At 43.6% G+C, this 15,286-nt stretch overlaps 2 protein-coding genes across 3 annotated transcripts; one reads left to right on the forward strand and one right to left on the reverse strand.

The window, feature by feature from the left end:
* The first annotated feature begins 204 nt into the window (after positions 1-204).
* On the forward strand, positions 205-6,438 carry atg14 (autophagy related 14). Of its 2 annotated transcripts, none has more exons than XM_083683374.1 (10): positions 205-692; positions 1,337-1,399; positions 1,905-1,947; positions 2,216-2,297; positions 2,445-2,682; positions 2,783-3,045; positions 3,661-3,778; positions 4,085-4,175; positions 4,329-4,414; positions 4,644-6,438. In XM_083683374.1, the coding sequence occupies exons 1-10, from the start codon at positions 409-411 to the stop codon at positions 4,942-4,944; spliced, it is 1,569 nt and encodes a 522-aa protein (XP_083539500.1). In that variant the 5' UTR covers positions 205-408; the 3' UTR covers positions 4,945-6,438. The 2 variants fall into 2 exon arrangements, with proteins under 2 accessions (XP_083539500.1, XP_083539501.1); XM_083683375.1 differs by having other exon boundaries at positions 2,816-3,045.
* On the reverse strand, positions 6,093-13,693 carry zw10 (zw10 kinetochore protein). The gene is made up of 16 exons (XM_083683373.1): positions 13,534-13,693; positions 12,360-12,494; positions 11,949-12,050; positions 11,748-11,825; positions 11,474-11,633; positions 11,150-11,293; positions 10,741-10,935; positions 10,344-10,480; positions 9,856-10,038; positions 9,501-9,736; positions 9,237-9,308; positions 8,811-8,980; positions 8,565-8,695; positions 8,176-8,307; positions 7,872-8,074; positions 6,093-7,672 (listed from the first exon to the last, which is right to left on the reverse strand). The coding sequence occupies exons 1-16, from the start codon at positions 13,636-13,638 to the stop codon at positions 7,552-7,554; spliced, it is 2,304 nt and encodes a 767-aa protein (XP_083539499.1). The 5' UTR covers positions 13,639-13,693; the 3' UTR covers positions 6,093-7,551.
* Between the last annotated feature and the right edge of the window lie 1,593 nt (positions 13,694-15,286).

Genomic DNA, 15,286 nt, shown 5'->3' on the forward strand with positions numbered 1-15,286 from the left:
GTCGTTCTGTACTCTCATGATTTTGTAATCATGTAGCCTTATTAATTCCACACAATCGAGGAATAATAAACTTTCGCAAAAAGGTAATCAACTTAAAGTTTGCATTGTATATTTGGATGTAATGTAAAAGTACTTTATTTTGACAGTCCACGTGATCACAGTACATAAACAAACCCTGTCACGTGGTATGAAGTCAGAAGCAGACAGACGCGTTCGCCCGCAATACAGTTTGTTAGGAGCTAGCTAGCAGTAAATGAGTTGTGCTGTAATTTTCTAAATATGATGACAGTTATACGGTAGTCATTTCCATAACATTGTTATGAAGAAATGAAAACTGCTAGTCCGCATTCTACTGCTAACAGGGAATTGTTTGGCTAGCTAGCGAGTTAGCAAGTGAACGCCAGTTCCATGGCATCCTCAGCGGGAGGTGAAGTCCGACCCATCGGCCCTGGCGAGGGGACTTTGGGGGCTCTGCCAGGGGCCCGACCGCCGCTTCGCTCCCATCACCTACATACGACCACAGCAGGCTCCCCCGGGTGTCTGATGGTGGAGTCGGTGGACGATGCGGAGGGTTTGTACGTCGCCGTGGAGAGATGTCCCCTCTGCAACACGGCCAGGCGCAGGCTGACCTGTGCCCGCTGCATCCAGGCTGGGGACTTTGTGTTCTTCGACACCGGGAGAAATCCTGAACGGTGCGTGTTAACATTCTGATAAATAACCTGTACAGTTAAAAAAAAATGCTTTGGTGATCAGATATGAATATTCTTTATCAGCTAATGTTGCATGTATCAACAGCAAGATATGCTAATATATTAGCTGGCTAACTTGCTTGCTAGCTGCATTGTTTACATCAAGTCCTGTCAAGTGGAAAGACGCTAGCTAGCTACCTCGGCTTAGCCTCGGAGTTGCTAGCCTGTCAGGGTAACTCGCTAGCTAGCTTGTTTACATGGGGGGTACTATTCCTGACCTAGTTTCATATGAACACGTTGTTGCCAATGTTTTCAGCCAAGCCATTTGAGCACCAAGTTAAGAATAACACGAGAAAACTCTCACTCCTGAAGTTTATTCTTATACAGCTAGTGGTTTTAACTCAGTGATTTCTAGAAACCGAAATGACTGTGTCATGGCATGTGGGAACCACATGAGTGTCTGAACCACAGGCCTACTGTGAGGTGTACATGCCACTACTTACACTCACTACCTTTCTATGATTACTAAACTATAAGTCAGTGTACTAAGCCACATTTATTGTATCGGTTGTTTTAATCAAATGACTAGTTTGATGAAATTCAACTTGTCTGTGGGAAATAAATGTAAATCTTTTTTTTTTTTCCAGATACATTGAGAAATTGGAAAGACTTAAAAAGTTGAAGGAGGAGAAAGAACTTCTTCAACAGAGGTATGCTCATCGTTAATTAACTGCATTTGATAATCGTGTTGTGGTCATTGAAAAACCCAAACACTGTAGAAAGATAGGATGCTTTGATGAACAATATTCTATGGTTTCCAAATATCTTTGCAACTGTCTTAATTTCAAGTCTCTCTGATCTCTCTGTCATCATGTTGATATTACACCAGGGGTTCTCGTGACCCCAAATTGACATGAATAATTTCCTGTGACCCCCAACAACTTGATTGCAGGCTATGCCAACACATAATAATGATGCCAAGTTTATTTTAATCACCTTAAATATGCTCTAATTAGTTGGATTTGAACCCAAAACACTGCAATATAGGCTACAGGTGCAATACACAGACAATGTTTGTCTTCATACAAAATACAAATGCTTGTCTTATTTATGAAATCATAGAGGTTAGTTTGATTTCCTCAGAGGACCCCAATTTGAAATCAGGAGACCCCAAGTTTGGTAAATGCTGTATTACATCATTCTTTCTTCTCCAAGTGTTATCAACGCCATGGAGAGGAAGGTCCAGGCAGATCAGATGGTGAGTACCAATCATGAGACATCGGTGGAGGCAGAAAATCGGAGGACGGACTCATTGTAACACGTGTTTGATACCATTCCCCATTCCATTCCATGCATTACAATGAGCCCGTCCTCCGATTTCTACCTCTACTGTGAGGCACAGACTTGATGAACCCTCAAAAAGAGAGAGAGAGAGAGAGCGAGCATAATTTCCTTTCTTTATTATATTCACAGCCTAGAGATTAGATCTCGCCTGTTCAACTCATATTGTGTTTTGTTTCCTTCAGAAATGGAAGATCATGTCATGCAAGATGAAGATTGAGCAGCTGAAGGAGGCCATCTGCTATGGGAACGAGGAGGTGAAGAGTGGTGAGTGAGATGTCCTCATATTGAATTATGTAGTGAATTAATTCTGGTTTTCATACTTTACATTTATTGTATCGTATGCATTTAGTTAGCCTACATGCTTTCCAGATTCATTCAAATTCACAACATCCCCCCCCCCCCCCACCTCAGGTAAGGACCTGCTGCTGCGGTCCCAGGAGGAGAGCCAGAGGCTGCAGCGCCGAGCCAGCCGTCACCAGGAGAAGAGGGACAAGATCGACCGCCACAACCGGCGTCTGGGGGAGCTGCTGGACAAGAGGGCCAAGGAACTGCAGGGTCGCCTGGAACTCCTGGCAGAGGTCCGCCGTGGACACATCCTGGAGCTCACCACTCACATCCTCCCCACACAGGAGGAGAAGCTGGGCAGCAGGTCAGTCAGTATGGCTATAACACACACACACACACACGTTGGTCCGTTTTGTGCCAGTGCTACTGTTTGAACAGTAACATTCACCTGTCATTGCATATAGAAGTGTCTCTGTGCCCCTGCGTGTGTCCCTCAGAGACCCTGCGGACGTGGTGTCGGAGTCTGATCTGGCCCTGACCTCCAGTACTGTGTGTGAGCTGGCTGAGGCTCGCCGGACCACCTACCTGTCTGGCCGCTGGATCTGGGACGACCAGAACGGAGAGACCAGCATCAGTATCACCGGACCCTGCGTCACTCTGCCCAGCAATGGAGACTGCTCCGCCTACTACACCTGGGTGGAGGAGAAGAGCCCCAACCAGGGCCCAGGTACAACTGACATTCAAATGGCAGGGTTCTCCCCCAAAGAATGGAAGAGTGTTGCTGCTCCACACTGAACTATTCGGCGCCACTATGTAAACATTACAAGGCAAATTAAACTATATATTTAGTAATGATAGACTATCACTATCTTTGATCTCCAACGACATTGTTGTTAAAAACAAAAGCGGTATGATGTTCCTCAGTGAATTCAGCTTCTTTAGCGGTATTTTTTGTGCATTTTGACATGAATAAAAGCAAGTCGGGTTTTGATAATGCTATCCAGCGCCACGTTGTTCAAAAATCCTGGGGAGAACCCTGATTGATATCACTTGGATTTATCCAGGTTAGTCTCATTGAGGTAATTGAGATGTTGTTGTTTTTTTTGCAAGAGAAACCCAATACAGTATCTAATTGTCTTTTATAGTACAAAACAGGTGTGAATGTGAACAGAAAAGAAGACGTCTGATTCGAATTCTCTTTATGTAAATAGAAAATGACCAACCAAGCCAAGTTCGTATTACCTCTAGTCCTCTATGGACTATACTGCATCATGTGGAGATTTCCACTGCCAGGGTACTTGGTCTTCTTCTACAGTGTTTCCTTTGCCTTGGGTTGTTACAGAGCTGGACCACATCAACCCAGCCCACACCATCAGTGCTGCCCTCTGCTACGCCACCCAGCTCGTCAACATCCTGTCTCACATCATGGATGTCAACATGCCCAAGAAACTGTGCAACAGGTACACAACCTGTCATTAGTGTTTTCCTTAGCCCCAGAACAATGCCTTGGAGACTCAGGGAATGTACTGTACACTCCTCCTCTGTTCTGGCTAGGGTTTTGGCTTGACTCCTTTTCCGATTGCAAGTCAGTCTGTGCAATTATACCTCCTACACTTTGATTGCTTTTGTCCTCTCTTGAAGGAAAGGCCAATTCTACCCCCATTCCCTAAAAGCCAAATAACAGTGTATTTTTGTATATGAATACCATGATTGTAACAATCTAACCCCCCCCCCCCCCCCCCCCCATGTTGTGTCTCCTGCCAAAGTGAGTTCTGTGGAGACAACCTGAGTCGCTACAGGTTCACCAGGGCTCTCACCAAGCTCAACACCAACATCCTGCATCTCTGCTTCTCCCAGGTAGTGAGGACAGCTCATCTCGCTGGTTTCACACCTGTATGAGAGCACAGCTGAAAAGACCATTTGACAGAGAGAGACTACAATTTAATCTCTGTAGTGTGTTGAAAAGCCCATATCTCTAACCAGTGTGGTGGTGGTGTTGTTGTTGTTTAGCATGTTGACAGTGAGCAGCTGCATCCCCACCACACACTGAGGAACATCATGTTTCTGGTCTCCCCTGACAACAAGAACCTTGGCAGGTAAGAGAGATTTTGATACTTTTGATATGGTTAATATAGTCTGGTTCACTTGGCTGCAATAAATATGTGCACCATAGGGGGTGGGGGGTATCCTAGGACTGAAGTGGAGAATCACTGATCTTTCCTAAATGCCTTTGTGATCATTTTAAGCCACTCGTTCCCTGTCATCAGAGAGCCATAGCAGCCCCAGCCTGTGTGTGATGTTTGTCCTTCTTCTCTCCCCGTCCAGGACCGGTCCATTCGAGGTGACCGCGGACCTGGAGGACAGTATGGAGTTTGTGGAGCCGGAGGCGGCCGGCCCGGCAGAGGAGAGCGGTGACGAAGCTGTGACTGACGAGGAGACAGACCTGGGGACGGACTGGGAGACGGTTCCCAGCCCGCGCTTTTGTGACATGCCCTCCCAGCCCATGGACCTGTCCCAAAGCACAGCCATGCAGGTGTCCCAGCCCGTGGGCAACGCTGGGGGCATGATCTCCTCTGCTGCTGCCTCTGTCACATCCTGGTTCAGGGCCTACACGGGCCAGCGCTGAGGCGTCTGGTTGGAGATACCTGACAGAGGGAGGATGGAGACTACACTGGCCAGCTCTGAGGGAGGGAGGGAGGAAGGAAGGGGGGTCTGGATGGCCTGGCCTGGATTAGGAGGCTGGGTTGAGATGCGGGAGCCGGACAAACCTGGCTGGAGCTTTGCAACCCAGAACCACCCAAACAGACAATTTAATTTACAAGACACTTCTACTTTGTACTGTAGTCAACCAGCCCTGCCTGTCTGCTCGCTCCACCCCTGGGTCTGCACACCAAGGAAGGGATGTTTGCTTTACTAGATTGCATGATGGAATCCCTGACTGACTGTAGAAGGGAGGGAAATGTCTGTGCCATCCTCTAAACTAGGAGACTTGTGTCATTGAAACTAGCAGAGATGAACATGGTTATATTGTAGAGAACATTGAAGGCTGGTAGAAATCAGAGGATGGGCTCATTGTAATGCTAACATAATCCTAATTCTATTCCATGCATTACAAGGAGCCTGTCCTCTTGATTTCTACCTCCTTTAGCCTCCCCTTTACTGTAGAGAGACTAAACTGAAGCCTGGGGATGGAGTGTGTGTTATTGGAGAGACTACAGACCTGCTGACATGTTCTGTTCTCTGGAACGTCAAGAGGAACCAGGAACACCACAGTAATGCACTGGACTGGTTTTGGGTCGTAAACATAAACATGTGGTTTTATTCGACATCCGTTCTGTTCTGCTGTTACTCAGACTAGAGACCTCTGTCCACACTGTCTGTTTCAGGGGAGGCTGGTGGAAGTAGAAATCAGAAGACAGACTCATTGGAATGAGATCAAACTGTGTGTTTGATCTCACTCCATTCCATGCATTACTATGGATCATCCGTCTCTCATGAAGCATTCAGACATGGTGAACGCTAAGGATCTAGACGCCAAGGGACATTTGTTAATCTGGGCGGGTTCTCACTACATTATGGCATGGCACTTTGTTTTACAGTTATTATTATTACTTCATAAATGATGCTTACTTCTGTCTGTATGGAGGAAAGGAGGTACAACGCAGCCTTGTTGAAACAGTCAAACAACAGACCTATGATTGAAGGCTGCTTGTGGAAGGTAAAGTGGTAAAGTAAAGTGGGTGGCTAAAGCAATGGTGTGTGTGAGTGTCTGGGTGGTGTTGTTTTTTACAGTACAGTTATATGAACATGATAAAATACACACTTTTCACACTTTATTTTCATCTAGCTAGCTACCAAACCCAGCCGTCACAGCATCATGTATCATCAGTGGGTTGTTGTTGTTTTTCTGAGTGTGGAATTTCTTAATGAGAATAGTTTGATTATGCAGATTAGGCATTTACACTATTGATGTCACATTAAGCAATATTTCACAAGACAGTGAACCTGAAACATCTGTTGAATGACAACCCGTGTAGAGACCTTTTGACTCTTCTCAGTGACAACGTATGTAAAAAGGAATAAATGCAATTTCTCTGTTGCCATAGACATCTGATTGGAACCCATGTCTTCCATGTGTCATGTTGTGTCAGTCATGGTGCTACAGCTCTATCTAAATCATGTCACACCAGTGTCATAGTCACACGCATACAGCATGTGTGCACTCCGGGCATACTGCCATCTCCACTGCAAACTGTATTACTAATAATGTGATATAAGACCGAAAATAAAAAAAACAGAGTTGAGTTTGTTCCAATGACTGCATTAGGCTGCAGTCGTAGCCAGACTGTACTGCTTATTTGATTAATTATTATTCGTGGGGACAACAATCATAAGTATGGCTCTTTGCTGGGAGATGTAGTTCCAGAGCAAATATGACAACTGCAGCGGTTGAACTATTTATCAAATCCAACGAACTAGTGATTGCTCTTTTACTAAAGTGTTTAGCTTTATCCAATAGCAATCAGGATCCTCTTGATAAGAAATACACACAGGAGGTGAACTGGTGCACGACAACCAGTTATTCTATTTATCTCTGGTTTAATGACAATAAGGGGTATAACAATACAGGATTGTTACTAGTGCCAACACTACGGGATAATATCAATGACTGTAAAAGAACAATTGTCCCCCAGCTAGTAAATACCTGATACCAAGTTTCTATGATATGCAGAAAGCAGATGGCAAATTATCTTAATTATTCAATTGCCATTGCTGCGCTACAAAATATAATTTTTAATCGAGATGGAAAGACAATGCTCAAAAAAGAATACGGTTCAAGAATGTTATGAAATGTGCCAAACAGTGAGATAATAATGGAAGAAAAGAGAGAAGATTAGCTGGTAGTGACACAGTACAGTGATTAGTGGAGCATTATAGATCTAATATGCAGTCAGTTACAGCAGAGCAGGTGGAATAACGAGAAGGGCTTACCTGAATGTAAGAGGCACCTTTGGTGTATAAAAGGGTTTGTAATGAAGCTGGGCATGAAACCACATAAAGCTGCAGTTTATATGCAAAAAAAAAAAAAAAGGTTATACAATAGCATATATTGAATATTGTGTTAGTTCACAACTTGCATGAAAATCAACAACAAAGACATTGAAGAATACTGTTTTCCTCAGTGGTCAGGAAAAGTGCTAAAGCATTTGTTGGAAGCAAGAGGGGGCAGAGTCTATTTGATTTTTGTGAGAGCAACCGCCCGTCTCTCTGTGTTCTGGAACAGCGCTCGGATCAGGCTCTTCATCTCCGAACTGGAGAACTCCAGCGACAGAGGCCCTTTGCCCTCCGCCCACCTTCAGCCCAGAAACAAAGACAAACAAACCAATTAGAACACAATAACACAATTTCCAATCAAACTTCACAGTCAACACACTATATCCAAAAATGTCAATGATTAAATGATTGTTCTAACCTTCATTCTTTTAATGATCAAAATCGATAGCTTTCAAATGTGGCATCAGAAAGCAAAGCCTGTTCCTGTCTCAGTCTTACCGGTCTACTATCTCCTGAAGGTTAGCCCTCAGCACGATGACCAGCTCCTTGAAGGTTATCCACTTCTTCACGTACACAGGCACCTCCTCCTGGTACTTCTTGTTCTTATTCTCCTCAGGCAGTGGAATGAACACCAGTGGTCCTTCCTCGATGATTGACTGACAGAGCGTGTGTAGATGCTCCCCATCCTCTGTTGAAATATCCTAAAAGAAGAAAAAATAAGGATCAGGAACAAGACTTGTTTCCTTCCTCAGATACAATGAGGAAACACACATGGCATTCTGAAACAAGAACCTGAGTTCACCTCAAGCATCATGATTTTGGCGATGAGCTCTGAGATGGCAGAGTTTAGGAGCGTCCCCATGGCTTTACAATATATGTTGACTGGTAGAACATCTTGCCAGACTGTGCCCAACCTCTTCAGTTGATGGATAACCTGTAATAAACAAACATGCTGACTAATGAACAGTGGAAACCATTAGACAGGGCATAGAGAGACATAATGGCTAAACTGAAAAAACAAAAAAATAATGATTTGCTCATTATATGACAGCTCATTAATGCCAACCTGACAAAACTGAACAGCTGACCAAAAACTGCACTTTGATATTGTAAATACTATAAGACAAATGTAATGTCTGTGTTGGGACTGTATTTCACAGATCTCTTTCTGCTTCATCCATGGACACTCGCCTGCCTGACGGCCTTGCTGGCTGCAGAATAGTTATCCTCGTCATCCAGGTTGGAAAAGTTGCGCGCAGTGGAGAGACGCTCCAGCATCTCCGCTCTCTGAACGTTCAACTGGGCCAGGAAGCACTGAGCACCTGGTTTACAGTCAGTTAAAAGAGTTAGCAAGCTTCTGAGTCTTCAATTAAAAAAGCAAAGCTGTCAGCATTTACAGTGTGGTCTGGTTATGGAGTAGTAGAAGACTTCTCTTACCCAGTTTCCTGAAGCCAGGCACCAGGTCCACAAAAGTGGCAGCACCATCGCTGAGGGGCTCGGGCAGGTGCGGTCTGAACTGGTGCCCCAGGGTAAGCAGGTGGTGGGCAATGTACATGCAGTTGTTGTGCTGGATGGCTGCCAGGTGGGGGAACTTGAGCAGGTTCTCTCTGAGTGCAGAGAAACACACAGATGAATTAGAGAGACCCCCTAATGTACTAAGTACAGACAACACTAAGCCTGAGGTGAATTAAATGTTATTTTTATGTGAGGTTTTCAGAAGCCTTTTTTTTTTTTGAGTTAGACCTCTTTTTGCATGTGTTTGATGATATTCAAATGATTCTTGAAAATCATCAGTCAATGATCATAATTCAAAAGCATTGTATAGTACACTAACAGCATAAAGATTTGAAGAAAAATACTCACTTGTGGTATGTAGGCACAACATCGTAAAATAGCTGGAATATATTCCTCACAGTGAAGAACAGTTGGGTAGCACTAGTGGAAAGAAGGAAGAACATTTCACCTTTCCCTGCAATCACTTTGTGTGAGGTGAGTTAGGAATCAATATCCTAAATAGCATGGCTAAGTCCGTCCTCATGAATCATTCCTTGTGACTAAGCTGTGTGACTATAATCTCATTCATCTGGTGGCAACGTTAAAAAAAAGAAAAGTCATGGCGGAGCGTACCACTGGCTGGAGCTGCCCACGGCCTCAGACAGGGTGTGCAGGGCCAGTTCCATCAGCTGCAGTACTGACTCGCTGATGCGACACACAGGCAGACACAGGGTTCGCGCGCCCAGACGCTTCTCGTTCTCCAGCCTCACTGCCTCTGGCTGAGAGGACCTCTTGGCCTCCTGCTTCCCCTTGTCCCCAGAGCAAGGGTTGGGGAGCTTGGGAATGGAAAGCTTAGAATCTGGGGTAATCTGTTGGTTAGGAAATGACACCGTCACCTCAGTGTTCACCAAATGCTTAGATATTCTTTAACTGAAACACAATAAGAATCCCATGTTGTTAGACGATCTATGGAGAGTATAGGCCATACTTTGACAGTATTGTGCATCTCGGAGGTCATCAGCTTGCGTGCGGCCACGATCACATCTTTGCATTTCTTGCTGGCGAAGTGGCAGTTGACATCTCTGGCGTACTTGAGCAGCTCTGTGGAGTCTCCTCGGAGGTACTGCATTTCCTTGAGGGATTTCTCAAACTCCTCTGTCTCTTTGATCACCTGTGGTAAAACACAGACAGGGTGGTACTGTATGAATAAAGAAATGAAACGTTCTCTCACCTTGTTTCTGTTACTCAGTAGAACTGTTAAAAAGCCTCAGAGGATGCGTCTTTACAGTGTAGCGCAATAACATCTGCTTTATTGAACTGATATGACTGAATAAATGAACTGTATTGCCTTTGGGGTATTGTTCTTGTATATAGTACAATAGATATATTGTATATGTAGATATAGATACTAGGACAAAGAACGTGTGTTTTTGTTTCTCTGTGATACCATGTTGATTATTAGTCTTTGATACGTACCACACTATACTTCTCTAGTTGGCTGTTATTAGTAGGTATGGAGTACAATAAGCACTCATGGATGATGCAATGGGACATCTCCTCCCATATCAAGTCTCCCAGTATGACAGACACCTTTTTCTCCCCAACTGATACATCTGCAAAGGGGGAGAGACATGGCCACATTGTCATGTTGCTTTGAGGTGAAATGACCAGTCCATTTCCATGATCCTTGCATTACAACATGTCAAGCAATGAGACATGCACCTGACTGGCATTTTGATAGGTTTCCTTTTGCTGTGCCACAAACATCTTGACCATGTGCGTGTGGAAAATGAAGTCAATAATACCGGAAAATATATATGGGTTATATAACATAAACTAATGGACAAACAGCTATATTTGTGGCGGGACCTACCGAGCAGATGTGTGTGTAGGGTCTTGAGCACCAGCAGGACTTTGGTGTAGACCTGCGAGGGGCTGGGGCGCTCCCCGGGGGTCTCCACACACTGCAAGGAGACCAGGATGCCCTGGCCTTGCTGCTCCGTCACCTCCACGTTCAGAGACGGGTACGTGATCAGAGGCTTCAGCACATACTTCAGCAGAACTTGACCTGGGGCAGAGGAAGAGAGACAAGAGGTCAGACTTAATGTGTATAGGCCTAAAACAAGCCCAAGGCAAGCAGCCATTGAAAATATAAACAATGAAAGTATCCTCCGAAAATGTAAACAGAATGCAAGCAGTCTCCGAAAATATAAAGATAATGAAAGCAGTTTCAGAAAATGTATGCAGAATACAAGTAGGGTGTATGCAAGAGTGGGCCTTACTGAAGGGTTTGATCTTTTGGTGGAGCCCGCCCTGGATGGACAGGGCCTGGAGGACACAGGCGAGCAGAGGAGGAGGGCTTTGCTCTGTGCCAGCCAGGGTCAGATGCAGCTCTGTCTTCAGGAAGGACTTAATACCAGTCAGCTCTGGGAGAAAAAAGAATGGACACACACAATCAGTATCTGCTGTAGCACACCCCAGAGAGATTTGGTTTTGTTTACACTAACCTTGTATGTGTTTTAAGCTCATGACTAGCAAGTAAAAAAAAACAATTTGGGAAATAAACTATCAATCCAGCAATATCCCTCAGACAAGACGTCATTCACCTTTGGAGGGAGGTAGTTTCCATACAGCTAGTCTCTTCCACTCCTCTCCTAAGTGGTAGATGAGGTTCTCTCTCTGGACGATGAGCTCTGCGCTGAGGGCTCGTAGCAAGGGCAGTTCAGAGCTCTTCGAAGCCTTCAGAGCCTCTGCACTTCCCCGGGCCTGGGAGGAGATCCATAAGTCCAGTTCAAATGGGAAAGCATTACATTTGATTTTGCTTATAGAATGCCTGATATATGGACCATTGGTTAAAGGATCAGAACTCAAGAGTCATACCTTTTCTAACTGTTTGGCAGCAATAACATATTTCTTCTCCAGTAGGGCTGTGTGAAACTCCTCCATTGCATTGTGAAACTAAACAAATAACACAAGACACAAAGAAAATGTGATAAGGCGACATCAATACACTTTCCTATTCACCAAGATCACTGACTTAAAGGCCCATTAAAGAAAAACTGAAAACTAGCCAGTTTGTACCTCTTCTAGGTGTCTGAGCATCGCAATGACTGTGGTGTTTCTCTCTAGCTGCTGCTTTAGCTTGGCATACTCAGTCACAGCCACATGGAGGTTCTGCTGCACCTGTGCAAACATACATGTGCGTAAGCCAACAAACATCATTTAGTTAACCTGGAATCATTCCAGGCCATTTTAACTGCCAACATCTTTCTGTCTGCTTATTGTGGTAGATAAATGTACAGGCAAAGATGCATACAAAATGAAGTATGAGTGTGTATTTTCAACAGTCTCTGATAATGCCAGCTGTCAATGGGAGAACTTCCACCTTTGTGGACCTGGTGCCCGGTTTCAGGAAACTGGGTAATGGAAGTCTTATACTACTATATACTATAAAAGACCACACCGTAAACAAAAACAGTTGGCAAGCCTTACCTCAGTCTCAATGCAACTTCTGAGGAAATCAATTTCTTTGGACACCTCATCTGCCTGTCCCATGAGCGCCTCTGCCCCCTGCATGCTGGGTAGGAACTCATTGTATCTCTTGTTGATCATGTCACACACTTCTTCCTATAGGGAGACATGGTAAATTAAGCAAATCAAATAATGAAAAGATACTGAAGGCTGGTAGATAAAGCTGGTGATCTGTTCCCCACACGATATGCATTTGGAAATTCAATGCTTCTTCATTCAAATTGACTTGATCTAGGCCTATATAGAAGCATTTGATTAAGAGCAAATCCCTCCCTAACAAGTAGCTATACAATAACTTGTATGGACTTACTTCCTTGGAAACAATGATGTGTGATCAAGCTAGTTAACTTCATTGTTTAAATAAAAATGTGCAAGCAAGTTCAACGACCTCAAGTATGAGGGTTGAAGGTTTGGTTTAAAATACCGTGAGGTATACACATATTCACTTCAATGAGGACAAACTTTCAGCGATATTGAGCCAAAGGGGTCTTGTGTGTTATGTGTCTCTCCATCGTGACACGTCAACACAACGGTGTGCATATAGTCAATAGCTGAATGGCTATTGTTGGCCTAGCCATCAATCCTGGCTACATGCAGTCACTGTCTGAGTACCTATTTACAGCAAGACAAGTAGCTGAAGATTGGAACTTGTCAGACAGTAGTTACACCGGAGAACCTGTGTGGTTAAGTTATACCCACACAGCCTTTTCTCTGTATACCGTTTAGCTAGTTAGTCAAGCGGCTAGCAGCAGTCGAGCTTACAGTTAAAATATGAATAGACCAATCAAATCAAAGTGTATTTGTCATATACACAGAATACAGTCGTATACGGTGTAATGAAATGCTTTGGGCATGCTAGCTTTTCAACAGTGCAACAATTAATTAATAATAAAAACAATAAAATAAGGTAGCAATAGTAGTATGTGTGTGTGCGAGACAGAGAGAGACTAGTGCAAATGTACAATGTTATGACTAGGGTTCACGAGTAGTTAGCCAGGTAGGTTATTTTGGAGATGTAGATGCCAACATGTTTAATTTAATTTAAAACTACTTACATGTCTCCTTCAGACAGACAAGTTAGGAAGCAAGTTTGACAGCTAGCTAGCTAGCAAGCTAGGCTAACTTGCTTGCTTACCTTCGTTTCCTCCACTTTCCGTGACAGCTTGCTTATTTTACTTGTGAGGTCTTCTTTTTCCAGCTTTCCAGAGCTAGCAAGCACTTCTGTCACGAAAGAAGCCATTGTTTTTGCATACGTAGTATGGCCAAGACAGTTAAGTAAAGCCGTCTAGCCCCCTAAGCTGAGCTACAAAGGATGCCCCTGGACGCCAGTCTGAAGCACGGAGGAAGCCCGCTCACATAGACTTCTCGACGCCGCCAGCGTTGTATGTAAATGAGAATTTCTTCAAAATAAAAGTGCCCTCGATTAAGCATTTCCCTGAAGATGTAGGAGACACTAAAGTTTAACTAAATTGTCCGAAACAATCACATTTTATGAGTGGTAGTAATGCACAAGAATACATCGTCCTTGACAACTTGTTCCTCCTCAGGATGATACCAAAATGCAGATACAGCACATAATTCATTTATGTATGCCCAATTAGGATCAATGACAGGAGTGTACACTATTACCCGTAGTGTCATTTATTCAAATTCTGTGCAAATCCTTTTCTTTTCTTTATTAGAAACTCCTAATCTGCCTATGTGTTCAAAATATACCAAGTGATTAGTTTCAATATGGCCACGATATTTACTGTAATGTACAGTAAATACGCCTATGCCTACAATATGAGATGCAAGACGACAAATACTCACGTTACCAATAGGCTTATGCACAGCTCATCAACATCAACGTGATGCAATTACAGTAAATTAATAATAATGATACACATGATTCTTAGTACAAATATTTCTGCACTATTATATGAGTTGGATACGCTCAATTATTATAACTTTGTGCAGCCTAATTATCGCTGTCATCATTTATGAACTCTTTAGTAAGCCAAAATTTCATTGGCATAATGTAATGGTTTGCCATCAAATGATGCCCTTTACAAATTAATTATTTATATCACAAGTCATAATTTTCAACATTAGTGTCTTTATTGTCATGATGAACTGTGTATTATGCATCATAGTCATCATTAAAATCAGTTAATCATCATTACATTTTTATTGGGCTAGAGTTATCTTGCATTCATGATTGTGCGGTATGTTACAACTATTCTTGAGAATATACAAAAGAATAATGCATGGACTGGCCTATACTGCACAATGTGATTTTATGTACTTTAGTGGTTATGTTCAATTGTTGCAGCACTTCTGGATGCAATGCGCCGAAGTCTAGCACGGTTCATAAAGTTTCCATGCTCGTTCTCAGTGCCTAGCTCGTGCTGATACAACCCCTGCGCGTTCCCGCCCCTAGGCTGGCTCAGACTCTTACATACGACGTCAGCGCTTTATAGAGGTAAGAGAAATGCTTCTATCGGGCTATAAAACAAATGACGATGCCAGGAACAATACCGACTCCACTATTGGAATTACATTGGCAACTGTCTTTTTGGGCAGAACTACAAGTGAAAATTACAACGGTACCACGAGTGGCCACTAGCTTTTGCGACGTGACGGTCAGACGGCCGATTGATCCCCTGATTGCTTCCTATAATCAGCAAAACCGGTTTCATAGTTGCCACCAGAGGGTGCTAAGCTAACCTCAATAACACCAGGCCTACGGCCAGGTAGAGATGACAGTGTACACAAAGCACTCATCATATGAAAATAAGGATATCTGAAACTCAGTAAGAAAGGAATCAAAACCACTGGCAGCAAGAGGATCTTTTCATGCATTTTATTGCCAAGTCATGTATTCACCCCCCTCATTCCTGTTGTGT

Source organism: Argentina silus (genome assembly GCF_951799395.1).
Source record: "Argentina silus genome assembly, chromosome: 13".
NCBI classification, from domain to species: domain Eukaryota; kingdom Metazoa; phylum Chordata; class Actinopteri; order Argentiniformes; family Argentinidae; genus Argentina; species Argentina silus.

Bases quoted from the DNA above. Each gene is read 5' to 3' on its own strand.
- atg14 (XM_083683374.1), top strand. From the start codon at position 409: ATGGCATCCTCAGCGGGAGGTGAAGTCCGACCCATCGGCCCTGGCGAG. The intron at 2,683-2,782 runs GTCAGTCAGTAT...CATTGCATATAG, and splicing joins GAGGAGAAGCTGGGCAGCAG to AAGTGTCTCTGTGCCCCTGC. The intron at 4,415-4,643 runs GTAAGAGAGATT...CTCCCCGTCCAG, and splicing joins GACAACAAGAACCTTGGCAG to GACCGGTCCATTCGAGGTGA.
- zw10 (XM_083683373.1), bottom strand. From the start codon at position 13,638: ATGGCTTCTTTCGTGACAGAAGTGCTTGCTAGCTCTGGAAAGCTGGAA. The intron at 12,495-13,533 runs GTAAGCAAGCAA...GTCTCCCTATAG, and splicing joins GGAAAGTGGAGGAAACGAAG to GAAGAAGTGTGTGACATGAT. The intron at 7,673-7,871 runs GTAAGACTGAGA...TCTGGGCTGAAG, and splicing joins CTTCAGGAGATAGTAGACCG to GTGGGCGGAGGGCAAAGGGC.